Source organism: Octodon degus, unplaced genomic scaffold (genome assembly GCF_000260255.1).
Source record: "Octodon degus isolate 3935 unplaced genomic scaffold, OctDeg1.0 scaffold00285, whole genome shotgun sequence".
In the NCBI taxonomy this organism is placed as follows: Eukaryota; Metazoa; Chordata; class Mammalia; order Rodentia; family Octodontidae; genus Octodon; species Octodon degus.
In genome coordinates this window covers 580,309-596,336 of record NW_004524861.1, presented here as the reverse complement: position 1 = coordinate 596,336, position 16,028 = coordinate 580,309, and the positions used below count along the sequence as shown (strand labels likewise).

The 16,028-nt window shown below is 50.8% G+C and overlaps 1 protein-coding gene across 3 annotated transcripts in view; it reads right to left on the bottom strand.

Moving 5' to 3' along the window:
* Wdfy4 (WDFY family member 4) overlaps positions 1–16,028 on the bottom strand; it is a 240,968-nt gene that overhangs the window by 197,502 nt on the left and 27,438 nt on the right. For all 3 annotated transcript variants that reach the window (XM_004646962.2, XM_023707249.1, XM_023707250.1), the window contains exons 5-11: positions 15,097–15,231; positions 12,269–12,458; positions 11,173–11,362; positions 9,114–9,271; positions 6,539–6,991; positions 3,999–4,103; positions 2,981–3,171 (exon numbers count right to left, since the gene is read on the bottom strand). In XM_004646962.2, coding sequence (XP_004647019.1) covers positions 2,981–3,171; positions 3,999–4,103; positions 6,539–6,991; positions 9,114–9,271; positions 11,173–11,362; positions 12,269–12,458; positions 15,097–15,231 — 1,422 coding nt within the window. The remainder of the gene's footprint in view (positions 1–2,980; positions 3,172–3,998; positions 4,104–6,538; positions 6,992–9,113; positions 9,272–11,172; positions 11,363–12,268; positions 12,459–15,096; positions 15,232–16,028) is intronic.

Below are 16,028 nucleotides of genomic sequence, written 5' to 3'. Positions count from 1 at the left end.
GGTAATGCAATTAAGTTCAGAGTTGAACAGCTAAATGTATATTAGCAAATCAATCTGAATTTGTGCATAACCCAATCACGGTCCCACTGGCTGTGGGGAGGGAATTCATTTGCTTACATTATCCTTTAACTCAGTTATTGCTTGCCAGGATTGGTGGCGCAGTCACGTGCACTACAGCGTCGGCATGGAAGAACCACTAGATTTGGAAACACGCTCCCTAAGTTGGTGGTCAGGAAAAGACACAGGGGTGGCTCCACGATGTGTCCTCACTTCAGAGATGGCAGCCCTTCATCAGGAGGGGCCCTGCCTGCCCCACCCTCTGGGGTGCCAATACGGTGGCACTTCCCCCACCTCATTATCTGACCCACTATGTAGACACAGTGCCTCGCAACTTCTGAGAAGGGAGATCCGGTCCGAAAATGCTCATTTTGCATCTTTGCTTCCGAAGTTCCCAGGGGCTCCCAGAATGATTAAAGGAAGCTGGTAGATCTCACGTTCAATCCCAGTGAGTATTCACTAGTGACTCCCGTGACTCAGTGGCAGGCGCGTCTGGACGAGGCTCTGGGGACAGTGCTGTGCTCACAGCCCCAGTTCCTGCAGTGTGACGGCGGCTCCCGGGGCCTTCCGACTGCCCAGCAGGACCCAGCACACTGAGCTCAGGCTAAAACTTTGTTAAATAAGCTCACTGAGCACTCATTCCCTACGTGCTCTCCTGATAGCCCGGTTCTGAAATGATATTGAGTCTGTAAAACACCATAATGGCTTTATATTGCTAATTCCAGAAATTCAGTCTATTACCCAAGGGCCAGCACTCCAATAAGACGCCTCTGCGCTGTAGAGTAAATAACAGGAACGCTCCACACACAGGGCAAAGCCCTCTTCCATGTTGGGCAGGAAGATTCTTTCACTCTCTGAAGAGAAGCAAAACTTTCTGCTCTGCAGATCTGCTTGACCTTCAGTGTAAAAGTATCCGAGATGACTGCAGGCCCGCTGAAGGCCAGAGCCTGCAGCGTTTCGATCATGCCTTCTCTGTCCGCATGGAAACGTAAATCAGACTGCGAACCCAGACACAGGAGGTGAGATGGGAGCGCAGCACAGTGAGGCGGAAGGTCACTGGGCCTTTGGCTGCCGTCTTAGGCCTACGCTAACGTCACCATTTAGCACTTGCGTGGTGTTAGTTTGGTCAAGGAAGTGCTCTGGGTGCCTTTGCCTACAACACCAGAAAATGGGTCGGGTGAATCTCAGGTCTTCCCAACACATCTTTTCCTTTCTTTCCCTTCTCTTCCCCCCCGTGTGTGTGTGTGTGTGTGTGTGTGTCTGTGTGTGTGTGTGTGTCTGTATGTGTGTGTGTGTGTGTCTGTGTGTGTGTGTCTGTGTGTGTGTGTTGCTGGGGATAAAACCCAGGGCCTCGTGTGTGCTAGGCCGGTGCTCTTTCCCCAAGCTCCACTCAAGCCCTCGCTAATTTCTCTCTTTCTGAGTCCCTGCTGCAGCACGTGCGCATCACACTGTGGAGAGCTGGCCCTATATGTGGCACACCCTGACTCTTTTCAGGTCCCAGTCCTCTCCCTCACTCCCCTCCTTCCATCTCTTGGTTTTAGTCTCATTTACAAAATATCTATCTCCCCATCTCCTATTATCTATCTGTCATTTGTTCCTTCAATTATTCATACTTCGAGTCTCTCATATAAGGGAAGCTATCCACATCTGGTTTATTTCACTTAAAATTATGGCCCCAAACTGCCTCCATTTCCCTACAAATGAGTCACACTTATCCTTCTTCATGGCAGAGTACTACTCCACTGTGTATAGAAGCCATTTTGTTCAGCCATTCGTCTGTTAATGGCCACACGGGTGGCCTGCAAGGCTTAGCTGTTGAGTTCTGCTGCTATCAACGTGGGTGCGCGTGGCTCCCTCCATACGACGTCTGTGACTCATGGGTTCTCGATGTCTCTCTCCCTTGCTCAGCAGGCTGCTTTCCATCCCCCTTATCTTGTATAATTATGAGACTCAAGTAACTTTTAACGCATTTAACTTTCTTTTTGTACTTCCTAGCAATCATTGTCACTGATATTTTGGGGGAAAGAGGGAGGCCCTGTAATTAAATCATTGTTTGGGCTCTTGTCCCCCATCAACCACATGATGGCGTGGGTCACCTGTCACTTTTGGGTGGGACACTCATGGCGCTGTGGTCCCACCAACCGCTGCAAGCTTGGGTGACCAGAAAAGAGAATCTTTCAAAACCATCAACCACAAAGACAAGAGAAATGAAAGGAAGAAACAGCAACAAGATTGTGAAAGCCATAGATGGAAAGGTTAGGAGATAGGAGGATCGACATTATTGTACTGACTGACTATTAGCAATGTCACAAAAACATACTTCCTTCTGTCCTCCCAGACCTCTTGTCCCTCTGTTCTCACTGCTCACACTCCTTGGATGACCCTGTGCTGCCTTCAACAGGCCTCACTTTCTCCTGAGCCAGGAAGGCCATGCTGGACCCTCCTGCTTCTTGCCCTCCACGATGACCTGTGTCTAACCAGGACATCTGCCACAGCTGACTGCTAGTCCACTTCCACAACTGGCAGTGCTGCTGGGAAGCACTCGCCCAGCCAAGGACTCAGTTTCCCATCCCCTTGAACCCAAGGGCTTCCACCCCAACACCATCCTGAGAGAAAACAGGAAAGAAGCTAATGCATGCCCACTGTATGCCACCTCCATGCCTGCTGGCCAAGTTGGGTGCCCAGGTGACTGCTGTCCCTCAGTGGTGGCCCCAATCACTGATGGATTCTGCATAACAAAAAATGCCTAATGTCCTCTGCAACTGAGGACAGGAGGCTGTTGATTACAGCAGCTAGCTCTACATAACACAAGGTACAACCTAGCAAGCATACTGGCCCCCGAAAGGTCCAACATCTGGACACACGGGGGTGCCCTGGCACTTGTCCTCATGAGATACAGCCACACAGCAGGATGAGAAATTACCTGTAGGAGATCCAGTTTCAGCTGCAACTCGCCCTGCGTGGAGGAGCACAGTGCGCCCACAATGATGCTTGCATACTCCTCGGCATTGATGACCGAGAGCTGCTCTAGGATGTTGAGTGAGGCCTCGCGGTAGCGCTCATCGTCCAGGAAGATCTTGATGAAGGGCACCATGCCATGATCCTTCAGGACCACTGGGGACAGATGGGGAGGAGGGGCTGCAGCGAGGGGTCTTAGATCACAAAGACAACCTTTCCTGACCGCTTTCACCTTTGTTTGGCCACACTTTTAGGTGAGCAATTTTTAGAGACTGATTCCCTCATCTCAAGTCACCTGGGAATATTTTGGAATTTAATGTTAAGAGACTTTTTCTCTGCTTTGTAGAAGTAATTTTTTTACATTGAATATCAATGATCTATGAAGACCTCATATAGGGAGGAGAAATCACCAAGCAAGCTTGTGAATGTGACTTTGCTGGTGCACCTGTGTCACATCATATACGTGTACACTGAAAAACATAGTTTTGAAAACCTGGAAGCCATATGACCTCAGGAAGCTAAAAAGTTTCAAGATGGTTAAAGTCGCCAAATTCAACATGCACAAGAAGGGCATAAAGTTACATTCCTTCAAAAGGAACTAATTTTCTTTGCCTGGTCTTTACACTTTAGATCTTAAAAAACCAAAGCAACAATCACCAGTGATCTACAGTCACTAGACCAGGATAGTAATGGATTTCAATCGAAAGTGGAAAGGAGTCTGTGCTCTGTTTAATTTAGAAATTGTCAGGTTAAGCACAGTCTTGGTTCACCAAGCTTGTTTTACAACCTCAGGAGTAAAAAGTGCGAACCAAGGTGTCAATCTTCCAACCTATGGAAGATTGCTGAACCTCAGCTAACCAAGGGACATGAGCCAGAGCCATAGAAGTGGCTCTTCCCCAAGCAAACCCTTTGAATGCAGACAGCCAGCACACAGATGATAAGGAGACAGTCAGTGTTTCACCACAGGGTGGCACTATCCTTACCCGCATTCCGAACCGAGCCTCTCAGAAGCGCAACTACAGTTCTCAGCATCACTCTGGTAAGCTCTCCTTCTGGATCCTGGGTGCCAGGGCTAGGCTCTTTGCTTCCTGCCATATTAAAGAATCAACAAAAAGTGATTTTAAGAATATATGGTATGACCTACATTGGTTTTCTGCTCTCTTAAGGAGATGTCAATACAATACTTCCATTATAAGATAATGGGTACCCCAATTCCTAAAAACCCCGCTCCCTCAATAGTTCTCCAATTTGAGCCCCTGGTGGTCTTATGGGTGAAATTCAGAGCCCCTTACAGGGCCCAATCCCCAAAGTTTTTGAGTTAGTAGCTATTGGACGCAATCCTACTATTTGTATTTGTCAGATGCCAGGGGAGGCTGACAGGACTGGGCTGGTGACCACACTTCAAAAAGCAACATCACAGATGACACATGGAGCCCTGACTCAGGCTTCACTGGGCCACTTCAGTTTCTCATTCATGCCTGGGATGGTATGATCTGGGAGCTGTGGGGTAGCCCAAGAGATCTGAGAATAAATACATGGCCCACTAGAAACGTAAGGACAAACAAAGTATCTTTCTTCACCATTCAATACCTCTTCCAGAACTATCCATGAGCAAACTGGAAGCTCAATATATATTTAGGGGATAAACAAATAATAAGTAAGCACAAGAATGACCAAGCATCTAAGGAAAAACAAGACACATTTCAAAGCACAAATTATAATCAGATGCCTCATTCCACATACAGTTCAGACTCTCCTAGGAATACCCCAGGTCTGAACTTAAAATCAAACATTATCTCAGCCTTCTAAGAAGCAATACTGAGCTTGGGTAACACAGAAACACTAAACTCAGTCAGACATGTAGGAAAGCAAAAGAAGTTAAAATGTCAGCTTCACTCATGATGGGATTTCAGGCACCAGGTTTGCTCTGCTTAAAATATGTCCTTCAAACTTTCCTTGCTAAAAACTTAATCCCCAAACTTACATATTGATGATATTTGGAGGGATAGCCTATGGGAGATAATTAGGTCTAGCTGAGGTCATGAGTGCAGGTTCCCATAATCAGACAAGGAAGTCATTATGAGGACTAAACTGCCATGCTTGCTGGGAGTGACACCCTCCACTAGGCAGCAGGGGCAGCCCCAGAAGCCAGGCCCTTGAAGTTAGACTCTCCACCCTCCAGTGCCAGAGCCTAAAGAACTTCTCCTTATAAATTACCCAGTCTGTGGCATTTCTTTATAGTAACACAGGATCAGCCAAGCAATAAAAACAACCACATAACAAAATCTGTCCCAGAGCCTTGCCCTGAGGCCAGACACAAACAGTATGACTCCATAAGCCCATCGTGACCTCAATCCTGACCATATCTGCAAACAGTCCTGGGAGGACATGGATCCTTCCAGGCCTCCAAAGACAACCCGAGCCTCTCTTGGAGCATCTGCTACAGGCTCCAAAACAGCAGCACAGGCCCTCAGGATACTGTGATTGCCATGTGCCAAGCACAGCACTGGGTCCATTCCTCACTGTGATGTACCCACCACCGTTGCCCAGAGGAGCAAGCAGCCTCACAGAGGTGAAGTCATTTCACCAAAAATCCTTGGCCTGTTAGTGACACAGACAAAGCTATGTCACTAACAGCACCTTCTATGCTGCCTGGAGGAACAGAGGGGCTGATGGCCTTGGCTTAGGCCAGAATTCTCTGAGGCCAAAGGCTCTTCAGCCCCAGGTGCTTCCAGTCAGCACAATATGGGAAGAAGAGGAGGAAAGGAGGAAGAAGTGAGGAGGGGTAGCTGGGGGATGCTGAGGTCCTGTTCTCCATCCTCCAGGCTGACTTCCCAGTGCACCAATGTAGATGATGGAGGGAATGCTGAGAGGAATGGGGGAAGGGGATGACACCACTCTTCCTACTTGGAAATCACTGCAGGTGAGACTGCAGGCCACAGAGAGTGGCCCCTTACCATCAGGCCCCTTCATGAAGACAGAAGGACCTCAAGCCCCACCAGGACAATTGAGGCTGAGACCCCACAGTGCAGGGGTCAACACAGGGCCAGGGGCTATACAACGTGGGCCCAAGACTCAGAGGGGTGTTGTGAAGCATCAAGTCCCTAGTGACTGCTCCCCAGCAGGAGACCACTAGGCCTGCATGTAAGACCTAGCTCAGCCCCAGGACGGCATCCAGAGCTCTAGGCCTCCCAGGATCCGCTGCATTGGCAAGGATCTGAAGCCTCACCACCATCTGCCATCTGCACCCAGACAATGTCCAGGCCAGGGGAAGAACAGGCCCCAGGGCCCATTTGAAGTTACGTCCACCCCTTTGTCTTCCCCATAGGGTAGTCTGGAGGCTCCTTGTTTTTTAGGACCCCAGGCTTTCCAGGAGTCCCTTCTCCAACCTCACAATGCCCATGGCACAAACTGCCTTCCCTGTTCTGTTCCATAGAGGGGTGGCACCTTGGCACACAGCATACACCTGGCTCTTGGTGCCTCAGCCCATTTTCCTACCCCTACCATGGCCCCAGAGTGACACCTGACTTCCGCATGATCTTGGCCTGCTTCCGCAGCTGTGCCAGCAGTAGGCCCAGCAATCCTGAGTCCCGGAAGATATCCGTGAAGAGGGGTTCACTGCTGGTGATCTTGAGGATGCTCTGCAGGGCCACAAGGGTGCAGGACGACTGGGGGCTCTCCTTGATCAGATGCTGCACTTTGCGCAGAATCTCGTGGGGCACGTAGCGCAGCCGGAACACCAGGGCCTCCAGCAGCTGGAAGAAGTGCTCCTGTACTGGGGGCGGCTTAGAGGGCACAAGCTCCACAAACTGAGAGATGGGCTGCAGCGTCCACTCCAGCAGGAAGAAGTTCCGTGGGTTCCAGGCCCACATGGTCTTGATGGCCAAGAGGACTTGCGTGCAGAGGACGGAGTCACTGGCTTTGTAGAAGACATTCTGCAGGACCTGAAAGGCCTGAAGATTCTTAACAGTCACCCCTGGGAATGAAAACAAGGGTCACAGTCACTCTGCAAGCTAGTTCTTCTGTCTGAGAGGGATTACCAAACTATGCAGTGAATATTTGCAGTTTAAAAAGGTGTTCCATAAAAGACACACTCAGATGAATCCCTTCCCAAAAACTCCCACTCATTTTCAGCACACTTGTCCCATCATTTTTCCAAGTTCTGAAGCAGCTCTGGAATTCCTCTTTCCTGAGTGTCTTTATAACATGTGATCAGAAATGCAACGAATGCTGTGGCTGAGCACCATCCAACAGAAAGGTGGGCTCATGAAGACATGACAGTGTATGCACCCACCTTGCTCACTGGATCTGGTGCCGAGAGATTCGGGCTCTTCCTCTAAGCCAAGTGACCAGGCAAGGTCAGTGTTTTGAATGGATTCAGGACATCAGGGGAGCCATGACAGTACAACTATAGCGACTCAAGAAAAAGGACTTCAGAACTGCTTCAGAAAGCAGAAAGGACTAGGGCACAAGTTCACGTAAGGTGAGAAACAATGTTTTGAAGGAGATTAACAGCAATGTGTCTTTTACTGTAATAAAACTTTAAAATTTAAAGCCAGGCATGGTGGCACATGCCTGTAACTGGCCCTCAGGAGGCTAAGGCAGGAGGATGGATGCAAATTCAAGGCTGGCCTGGGTTACATAGTAAGTTCAAAGTTAGCCTGTACTACTTTGTGAGACCCTGTCTCAAAAAAAAAAATAAATAAATAAAAATAAAAGAACTTTAAAAAAACCCAGTTAAACATTCACTGTATTTTTTTGATCATACTACCCATGTCCAGAGCTGTGTGCCAGGGTCACCTCTAGGACATGCCATTTGAACTTTTTATTTTCTAAGTCTTGTGAGTGCATCTCCATCTCAGTCCAAAAGAGCCAACCACCTAGCACACGACGAAGGCCCGACCATGCTGTCAAGACGAGTCTCTATCTACAGCCATCCCGACCGAAACACGCCATGCTTCCCACCAATTTCCAAGGGGACACATGAAGGAAAGACAGCAAATATGCCACTGACATTCGCTTGGAGAGACACAGGTTCCAATGTAAGATTTAAGCTACACTAAATTAAATGCAATCTATGATCAAAAACAACTTAACCTATTTCTTCTCATTTAAAAGTAAAATTACATTGAACATGACATGATGGTCTCACATTATATTTCCCTTCGTTAGCACTGGGCTGGGAGGGTTGATTTGAATCTATAAAAATCAAGATGCAAAAGCCAAGCAAGTCAGGGTCTTTTCTGCTGACCAGCTGTTCAATGAATTCACCTTTCCAATCCATTGAAAGCCAGGCTTCATTCTCTTTCTCCCAGAGATGCATTGTCAGACAGCTCTCTGGCCCCAGCCCTCCATCATAGTTTCCAGCCAGCTGTGGGCTCTAGGAGGCAGTTGGATCATGGGGCTTGTAGCTAACTTGCTCTTAGGAGGTGGGGCCTGGCTGGAAGAGGCAGGCCACCGGGGCTGTGGCCTGGAAGAGTCTGTCTCCCTGGCTCTTACCTCCCTGTGTCCTGATCACCATGCCCTGAACATTCCTGCTCTGCCATGCTCCTGGGCCAGGCTGCCCTTCCTTGCAGTCAACTGACTATAGACTGAACTCTACAAACTCTGGGGTGAAAAGAACCTTTCTTGCTGTAGAAGATACAGCTGGCAGGTATTGTGCCTGGGGACCAGGAAGATGACTACCTCCTGTCTGCTTCAGATACGAGAGAAGTGTCTGAAAGTGGTCCATGTCCTATGTCTGCCTGTGTGGCCAATTCAGAGTCACTGGTCCCCATTATACAAGCAAATCATTCAGAATAAGTCACAGGCGAGTTAGAGGTGACATCACAGGCCTCCTCATAATCTGACAGAACCTCTGCTTTTGTAAGCAACACTTCTTGAGTCCTCAAAAGTAAGCTTCTTCATTGGACACAGCTGCGGTTGCAAACTGAAGGAAGTATATAAAGGAGGATGTAAGATCCACAGTCACCTCCCCAGGGGCTATGGCAGAGCCCTGTGTCACACACGAGTGCACACAGAAAGAGGGAGTCCTGCACAGCTGCATCAAGGCATAGCACCAACCCCGCTGGTCACCCAGATGCACAAGAAGTACCCACCGGAAGTCTCCTGATGGAACTGGAAGCCCTCAAGCTGCGGGTAAGTGATGCTGTCAAACACCTTCAGCTCTGACCTCCCACAGGTCGTCAGCCACACCACCAGTCCCACAAGCTCCTCCAAGTGGGGGTCCAGTTCACCCTGGGTCAGCCCGTCATAGCTGTGGGGACAACAGAGCAGACACCTTTGTGCAGTGTTCTCCCCGCAGGATGCAGGAGCAATGCAGGTGTGTCCTACTGGCCCACAGAAGAGGAAGCGCAGCCCCACAGGCAGGTGTAGCCCCAGATCTCTAGAGGTCACCTCAGCCTCCTATCTGGCGACTGCAACAGGAACACAGAGGTCCCTCATTTTGGGTCTTGGCCCTGAAGGCCATTACGCTTGGGCCAAGCACAACCTGAAAATATGAAACTGAAAAATTCCAGAAATAAACAATTCATAAGGTTTAAATAGCTTTTGTTCTAGTATATTATTATAAGATTATCTCATTATTTCTTATTGTTAATTTCGTACTTGCCTAATTTACAAATTAAATTTTATCATATATATGTATACACAGAAGAAAACAGCATGTGTAGGCCTCCTTCCTGTCAATGAATGTTTGGGGCAGCCACAAGGGGTCTTAGCACATATCCAGACAATAATGGGGGGCTACTGCTCAAAGGAACTTTCAAGAGCCTGCATCTCAGTTCAGAGAATACTACTTCCCTGTATAGATCCCCAGAAGGCACCAACAGAGCAGGAGTACCCCTAAAATGAGAGACCTGATATTCCCGAAGAGCAACCAAGTAGATAGTGTGGAAAGAACGGGGCTTCATGGGGTTTCCCTGTGCTTATCTGAAGATTAACACTTGGTTTTAGGCACTAGCAGGCGGGAGGCTTCCTCACCCCACTCCTGGGGTGGTGGAGAAGGACCCTCAAGTCCTACTCCAGCCCCACCCTTTCCAGAAGAAAAGCACTTTGGTGTTGCTGCAGGTAGGCCAGGAAGGAAAGGCACCTCACCCAGTGGCTGCTTCCCCTATGCCTGGGAACCCGCTTGGTTCCCTACTGCTTTCCACAGGACATCTGGGAAGTTGACCATTCACTGACACAAAGAATCGCTCTGAAGATACCATGATGCAGACCTCCATGGTGGCCACAGCCAGTGGATTGGGGTCCCACTGGAGGGAGACCTTCAGGGTATTTCCATCCGGTCACCTCCTGATGGGTAGGGATATTCCTCCTCTCCATCAAAGTCAGCTCCTCTACACTCCAAGCCTAGCTCCATCTTGAAGTCTGTGAACCGCGGTTTAAACCAGTGCTACCCAGAAGCCATGCTCAAAGGAGCACAAGCAGCCTCGCCCTGCAGCAGAAGCCCTAGCTCCACTGAAGGGTCTGGGCCACTGAGGAATTTGAGTTCCACCCCTTGCATCTCTGATCCCTAGGGCCCAACCTAGACATGACACAGCAAATCAGAGAGCAGCCCCTCATGGATGGTGTCTTTCTTTTTCTTACAGTACAAAATCTGGAAGAGGGAGGAGGATTTCACTGAGAGCTTGTCAGAAAGGAAAGGGTAGGGAAAGCCATATGGGGAATCACCACCTCAGACCTCACTGAAGGTAGTCCTTCTGGGGAAGTTGAGGCAGTGTAGTCCTGCCCCCACACCCACATCCAAGGACAACTTAGCCAGGTATTCACCCATCAACTTGCACCAACCATCAGCAGAAAGCTGCTCCTGGAAGTGTTCATTCCCACCACTTGCAGCTCCAGCTCACAGGCTAGGAGCTCAAAGCTGCCCCCCACGCCCCACTGCAGACACTGGGATCTGACAGGTAGAAGGCACAGCAGTAGCATGCAGATGGCCCAGCCACCATGCAGACTTGGTAAGGTCATTACTACCAATTCTGTGAGGGCGCAGTCTGCATCCCACCTGCATGTTCAGTTACCTTTGCAACAAGGGGTTCTTTTGGCCATGCTCAAGGGGCTTTGCATTTCAGAAGCCATGCTGAGACACTTGGCACCCCAGTGTTTCTGAGGACCTTGCCTGGAGTGGTCTGTTCCACTCCTCTAGGCAGAACCACTTACCGCAGGAGCACCCTGAGAAGCAGAGGGTAGCCCTCCCCATTCTCAAACTCCAGGAGCAGGGCAGAGGAGACTGCGTAGGAGTCCTTCACGAAGCTCAGCACCAGGCTCACAGCCTCGCTCACCTCAGGTGCTGGGAGGGTGTCTGCCAGCTTAGAAAGGTTCTGGACGGACAGCCGCACACAGTCCATGGCTGCAAAGGAAGCACAGCCCCTCTGAGCCCAGGCACCGCTGCTGCTCCCTCCTCCCTCCTGCCACCCACCAGGAAGGAGTCCCCATGGCTGTGCTAGCTCTGGTCAGAGAAGGCTCACTTGGGAGGTGCCTTCCAGAGAGTCAGGAGGACAGACACACTCTGGAGGCTGGAGGCGACACAGGAGTGGGAACAGACTCTAGGCCCTCTTCCCGGGCCAGAGGGAGAGACCAGGTCCTAAGTCACACAAAAAGGGACACAAATCATAGTATGGTAGAGCACATGGAGAAGCAGGGCTAGAGCCCAGTACAGGAAGGAAAGGCATATGTGAGGAGGAAGAGGAATGGGGAGAAAAAGGAAGTGGGAGAGGAAAAAGGGTGTCAGGGGACTGGGGCAGAGGAATGGGGTTAGAAGTGCTGTGGGGCTGGACATAGAATCTGCTGGTCCCCAGGCAGAAAGTCCAGGGAAGACCCATGTCAGATGATGGGTCCTAGTGGATGCCCCTTTGCACAAATCTCTTATTTTCAGGGACTTTTTACTCAGTAGGGCCTCTTCTGAGAGCCATGTAGGCCACCCTAAGGGATGCCTTCACCTCGTCCTCACCCCACAAGCCCACCCAAACTACCCTCTCCAAATAAAAGTTCCCAGTGCAGTGTGTTGGACAGTGCATGCTTGGCACACGGGCTCCTCCTTCTCCTGCAGCAACAAAGCGTCAGTGTGAGCCACAGGAGCCTTTCACAAGGGGCCACACAATGCCAACCACCCTCCTGTTCTCTTCTTTGGCTCCGGAGACCTCTACTCAGCTTCCAGAGCATACACGGCTCTTGTTGCCGAAAGTGGGCCCCCAGCCCTGCTCCAAGAGTTCCAGGAAAGCCCTGGGTGGCCACAGCCCTGGCCTCTGGGACCTACCCTGCAGGTACTGGACGATGCTGGGACTCTGTGCCCGGGAGATGGCCCTCAGCACACAGAAGGTGGGCTCTCTCCAGAAGCGGCAGCTGTGCTCCCGGAGACAGGTGGTGGCGATGAGGAGAGACTGGAGCTCGCTCCCGGGAAGGAGCCCCTGCAGAGCCTGAGGCTCGCTGCACAGGTTCAGCAACATCTGAGGAGGAGGAGGAGGACGGGGAGGAGGGGGAGGGGGAGGACAGGGAGGAGGGGGAGGCAGAGGAAGACAAGGAGCTTAGGAAGCTGCCCTCCTTGACAGATGTGTCCCTGTTTCTGCGGAGCACTGGTGGACATGTCTCAGTGCAGGCCCCACTCAACTGTCAACAGAGCCAGCTCAGGCAGAAGAGCAGAGATGTGGCTCTCATCTGCACCAATAATTCCTACAAGCAATTTCTGTACTCTCCACGTCAGACCACAGTCTTCCTCTGACCTGCAGGCATACATGGCAGGACAGCGTCCACATGCCTTAAACCTTGCATCACCCCAACTGAGATCGCAGTTGTCCCTACCAATCTGGCCTCCCCATGGCTAGCAGGGGAAGTTCCAATACCCTCCAAACAGCTTGGGATAAAATCCAAAGGTCCCAGCATGGACCTAAGAGTCCCTCCTGGACCAGCCCTGTGCCTTCCCTCCCTTTATGAGTACAGCTCTCCCTTGGGTGTTCACTAGTCCAATAGGACCTTTTCCCAGCTTGGCAACTGTCACAAGCTCCTTGTACAGAATGAACTCATTGTCCCATCTAGTATGGTGACAGAGCAGCAGCTGGACAGCCATGAAGCTGGGCCACTGAGCCCACTTCCAGCCTCCCCTGCAGGCTGACATGGCCATGTAACCTTGACCTCCCCTTGAGTTTGGACAACCATTTTCCTGCTGGCTTCCCCCTCCTCCCTGCTCCCCTACTGCATCTGGGCCTGGCTACCCTCGTGTCCCTCCCAATTGCTGCCCTCTGGTCAAACGCCACATCCCCAGAACAGAGTGCCATGCTCTCTGGTGTAAACTGCCCCCACTGTCATCTCCCAGAGCACTTCCAACTGTCCCTTCATAGCACTTACGAAATGAGCACCTAGGGGCTGGGAATACGGCTCAATGGCACAGGGCCTGCCTAGCAAGCACGAGGTTGTGAGTTCAATTCCTAGTACACAAAAGGGGGGCAGCTATACACATCTTCATGGACTGCTGTCTGCCCTTGGTACCCCGCTTTTTTGTCACCCATGCAAGTGAGGACACTAGGCCAACTGTGGCAAGTGTAGGTCTAGCACCAAGCTGCATGGTGTCTTTGTGGAATGTGTGCACAGAAGCCCTGGTAGGAGGCAAGGAAGGTCACACAGTGACAACACAGAATGGGGCCCCCCTGTGCCCTCACCCAGGGCAGCAGAGAAGCAGGAGGAGTGGCTGGAGGACACAGCAACTCAGCAACAGATAAAGTGGAGTCCACAGGGAAGAGGCAGGGGAGGTGGGAAGACGGAGGTGACAAGAGGAACAGCCCTTGCTGCACAGCAGCCTGAGATGTCACCTCAGAAGAGGAAGGAGGTGACCTCCAGTGAGGCTCAAGGCATGACCCTGAGCAACCTCAAGCCAGATCCAATTCCCAGCCCCAGCCCTTCCCTCAGCATCCCCAACCCCACACTCACCCGTCACATCTATGTCTGCATGGATCAAGGATGGCCACACACACACAGCCTCTGATGTCAGACAGGGCTATGCAGGTGGTCCGGGGGAGCCGCGGGAGGGACAGTGGACAGCGAGAGTGTGCACAAGGAGCAGGGATGCAGCACATGCGACACTGGCCCTGGAGACCATGGCAGAACCCAGACATTCCCAATGCCCAGGGACGCCGTGGCTGTCACCATGACAATGTCCTAGCACACATACTACTTGTGTATTCCTGACAACCTGGGTGTGAGCAGACACAGTACCAGTTGTGTAAGAGTCCAGCACATACAAGCTTACACAGTACTTAATACTCAGTAGTCAGGATGAACGGCTACATCTCTGACTTCTGTACTTACTGTGCTACCCTTTTTATTGTTATCTCAGATGTAACATGTGCAACATGTGACCTGCAGGATGGACATGCATGTGTTATAATAAAAAATAGTTCTGAAAGGGAAGTTTTGGTTCATGTGCACACGAACTATAATACATACTTTATGTGGCCCAAGACAGTTACTGCTGGCTCAATGTAGCCCAGTCAAAGTGGTTTAGAGTTCATTCCTTCCACTTGGTTTGTTTGTTTCTGTTTTTGTTTTTGTTTTTGCTTTTGCTTTTTGGTGCTGGGAATCGAACTCAGGGCCTTGCCTTTGCTAGGCAGGCACTGTGCCATGGAGCTACACCCCCAGCCCTCCTTCTACTTGTTAAAAAACAATTTAGCCTAAAACACCACTTACATTTGCCATAGGTCTTGATCATTGCAAGAGAACAGCCACATAGTAACCAATATCACTTAAGTTTAGGTGTTCAATGTCAAAGTCGCCAAACATAATGGTGTCTTTCTGAGACTGTCCTGTCACCAAGTGCCACATGGCTGTATTTACAAAATGTTCGGTAAGTTGGGCTGAGTGTGCATGTTCTCAGATGGGAAAGATCCAGAGAAAAGGGGTTTGAGAAGCCAGAGGATGGTACTACCTAAGCATAAGCACAGACTGGAGGAGAAGCCGGGGGAGTTGACACAGGATGCCATGAGTGCTCACAGTGGGGGTCAGGGGCTGAGAGAATCAAGTCTCCCAGAAACCCCTGACAGTCCGCTACAGAAGCCAAGTTCCAGCCTTAGGTGGTAGAGCCCCTGTGTCTCTCACCTGTACAAACATCCTCTGCCCTTGAAGGTCACTCTCTAAGAGCTCATCTCTGTCCACAGGAAAGACGAAGAAGAGGTACAGGCACTGGAGGAGTAGGGCTGGGAGCCCGGACTCAGCCACTGTGCCCAGCGTCTCCTGCAAGGGAAGAGCATATGTGATCCTGGACCTGCTTCCTGGCCACACTGTCAGGACTGCGAGGACACCGCTTCTCTCTGAGTACCACGTCTTCAAATGCAAAATGCAGGGAGCCATGGGTCCCACCTAGGGGACTATGAAGATGAAGTTTATATAAAATGCTTACTGTGTGTTCAGTAAGGTTATCTGTCTTATAAGGTATCTGGAGTAGGAGAGGGAGGAAAGAAGGAAAGAAAGGAAAGAGAAAAGGACCAAAATTTTGATAACAAAGGCTTCCTTGGAAATCACAGCCTCCATGATTGGCGACAGGAATGTGAGTGATAGCACACACCTGCAAGGCACTCACCTGCTGGCCCCGATCCCTGACTCTGCCAGGGCCAAAGCTGGCCAACCTAAGCGCCACGCAGCAGCCTGAGGCCACCAGCAGAAGTCACAAGGATAGCAGGACAGTGAAGATGGAGCCTCCGGGGCCTTCCTTCCCTGGAGTCAGGAGACACAGCTGCCCTGAAGGGTCCTGTGTGAGGTGACGTCCACCTGGCTGACTGTGACTCCACCATCCCTATCCTCTCTAACCTCCCCAGGCTTCAAGGCAGCCACTCTTTCTTCCCATTCTGCTTCAGGGAAACCTGCACCAGTGCATAGAAAGCCCTTGTTCGGACTTGTCCCCACTCAGACCTCAGAGAGGCCTCCTGGGAATAACAAGCCCTGGTTCTGGGCCTCAGGCCAGTCATGATGAGGAATGGCCTGAGGTCCTTCCCAAATCCATGCTGAAGACCTGGCACTGACTCTGCCCCAGA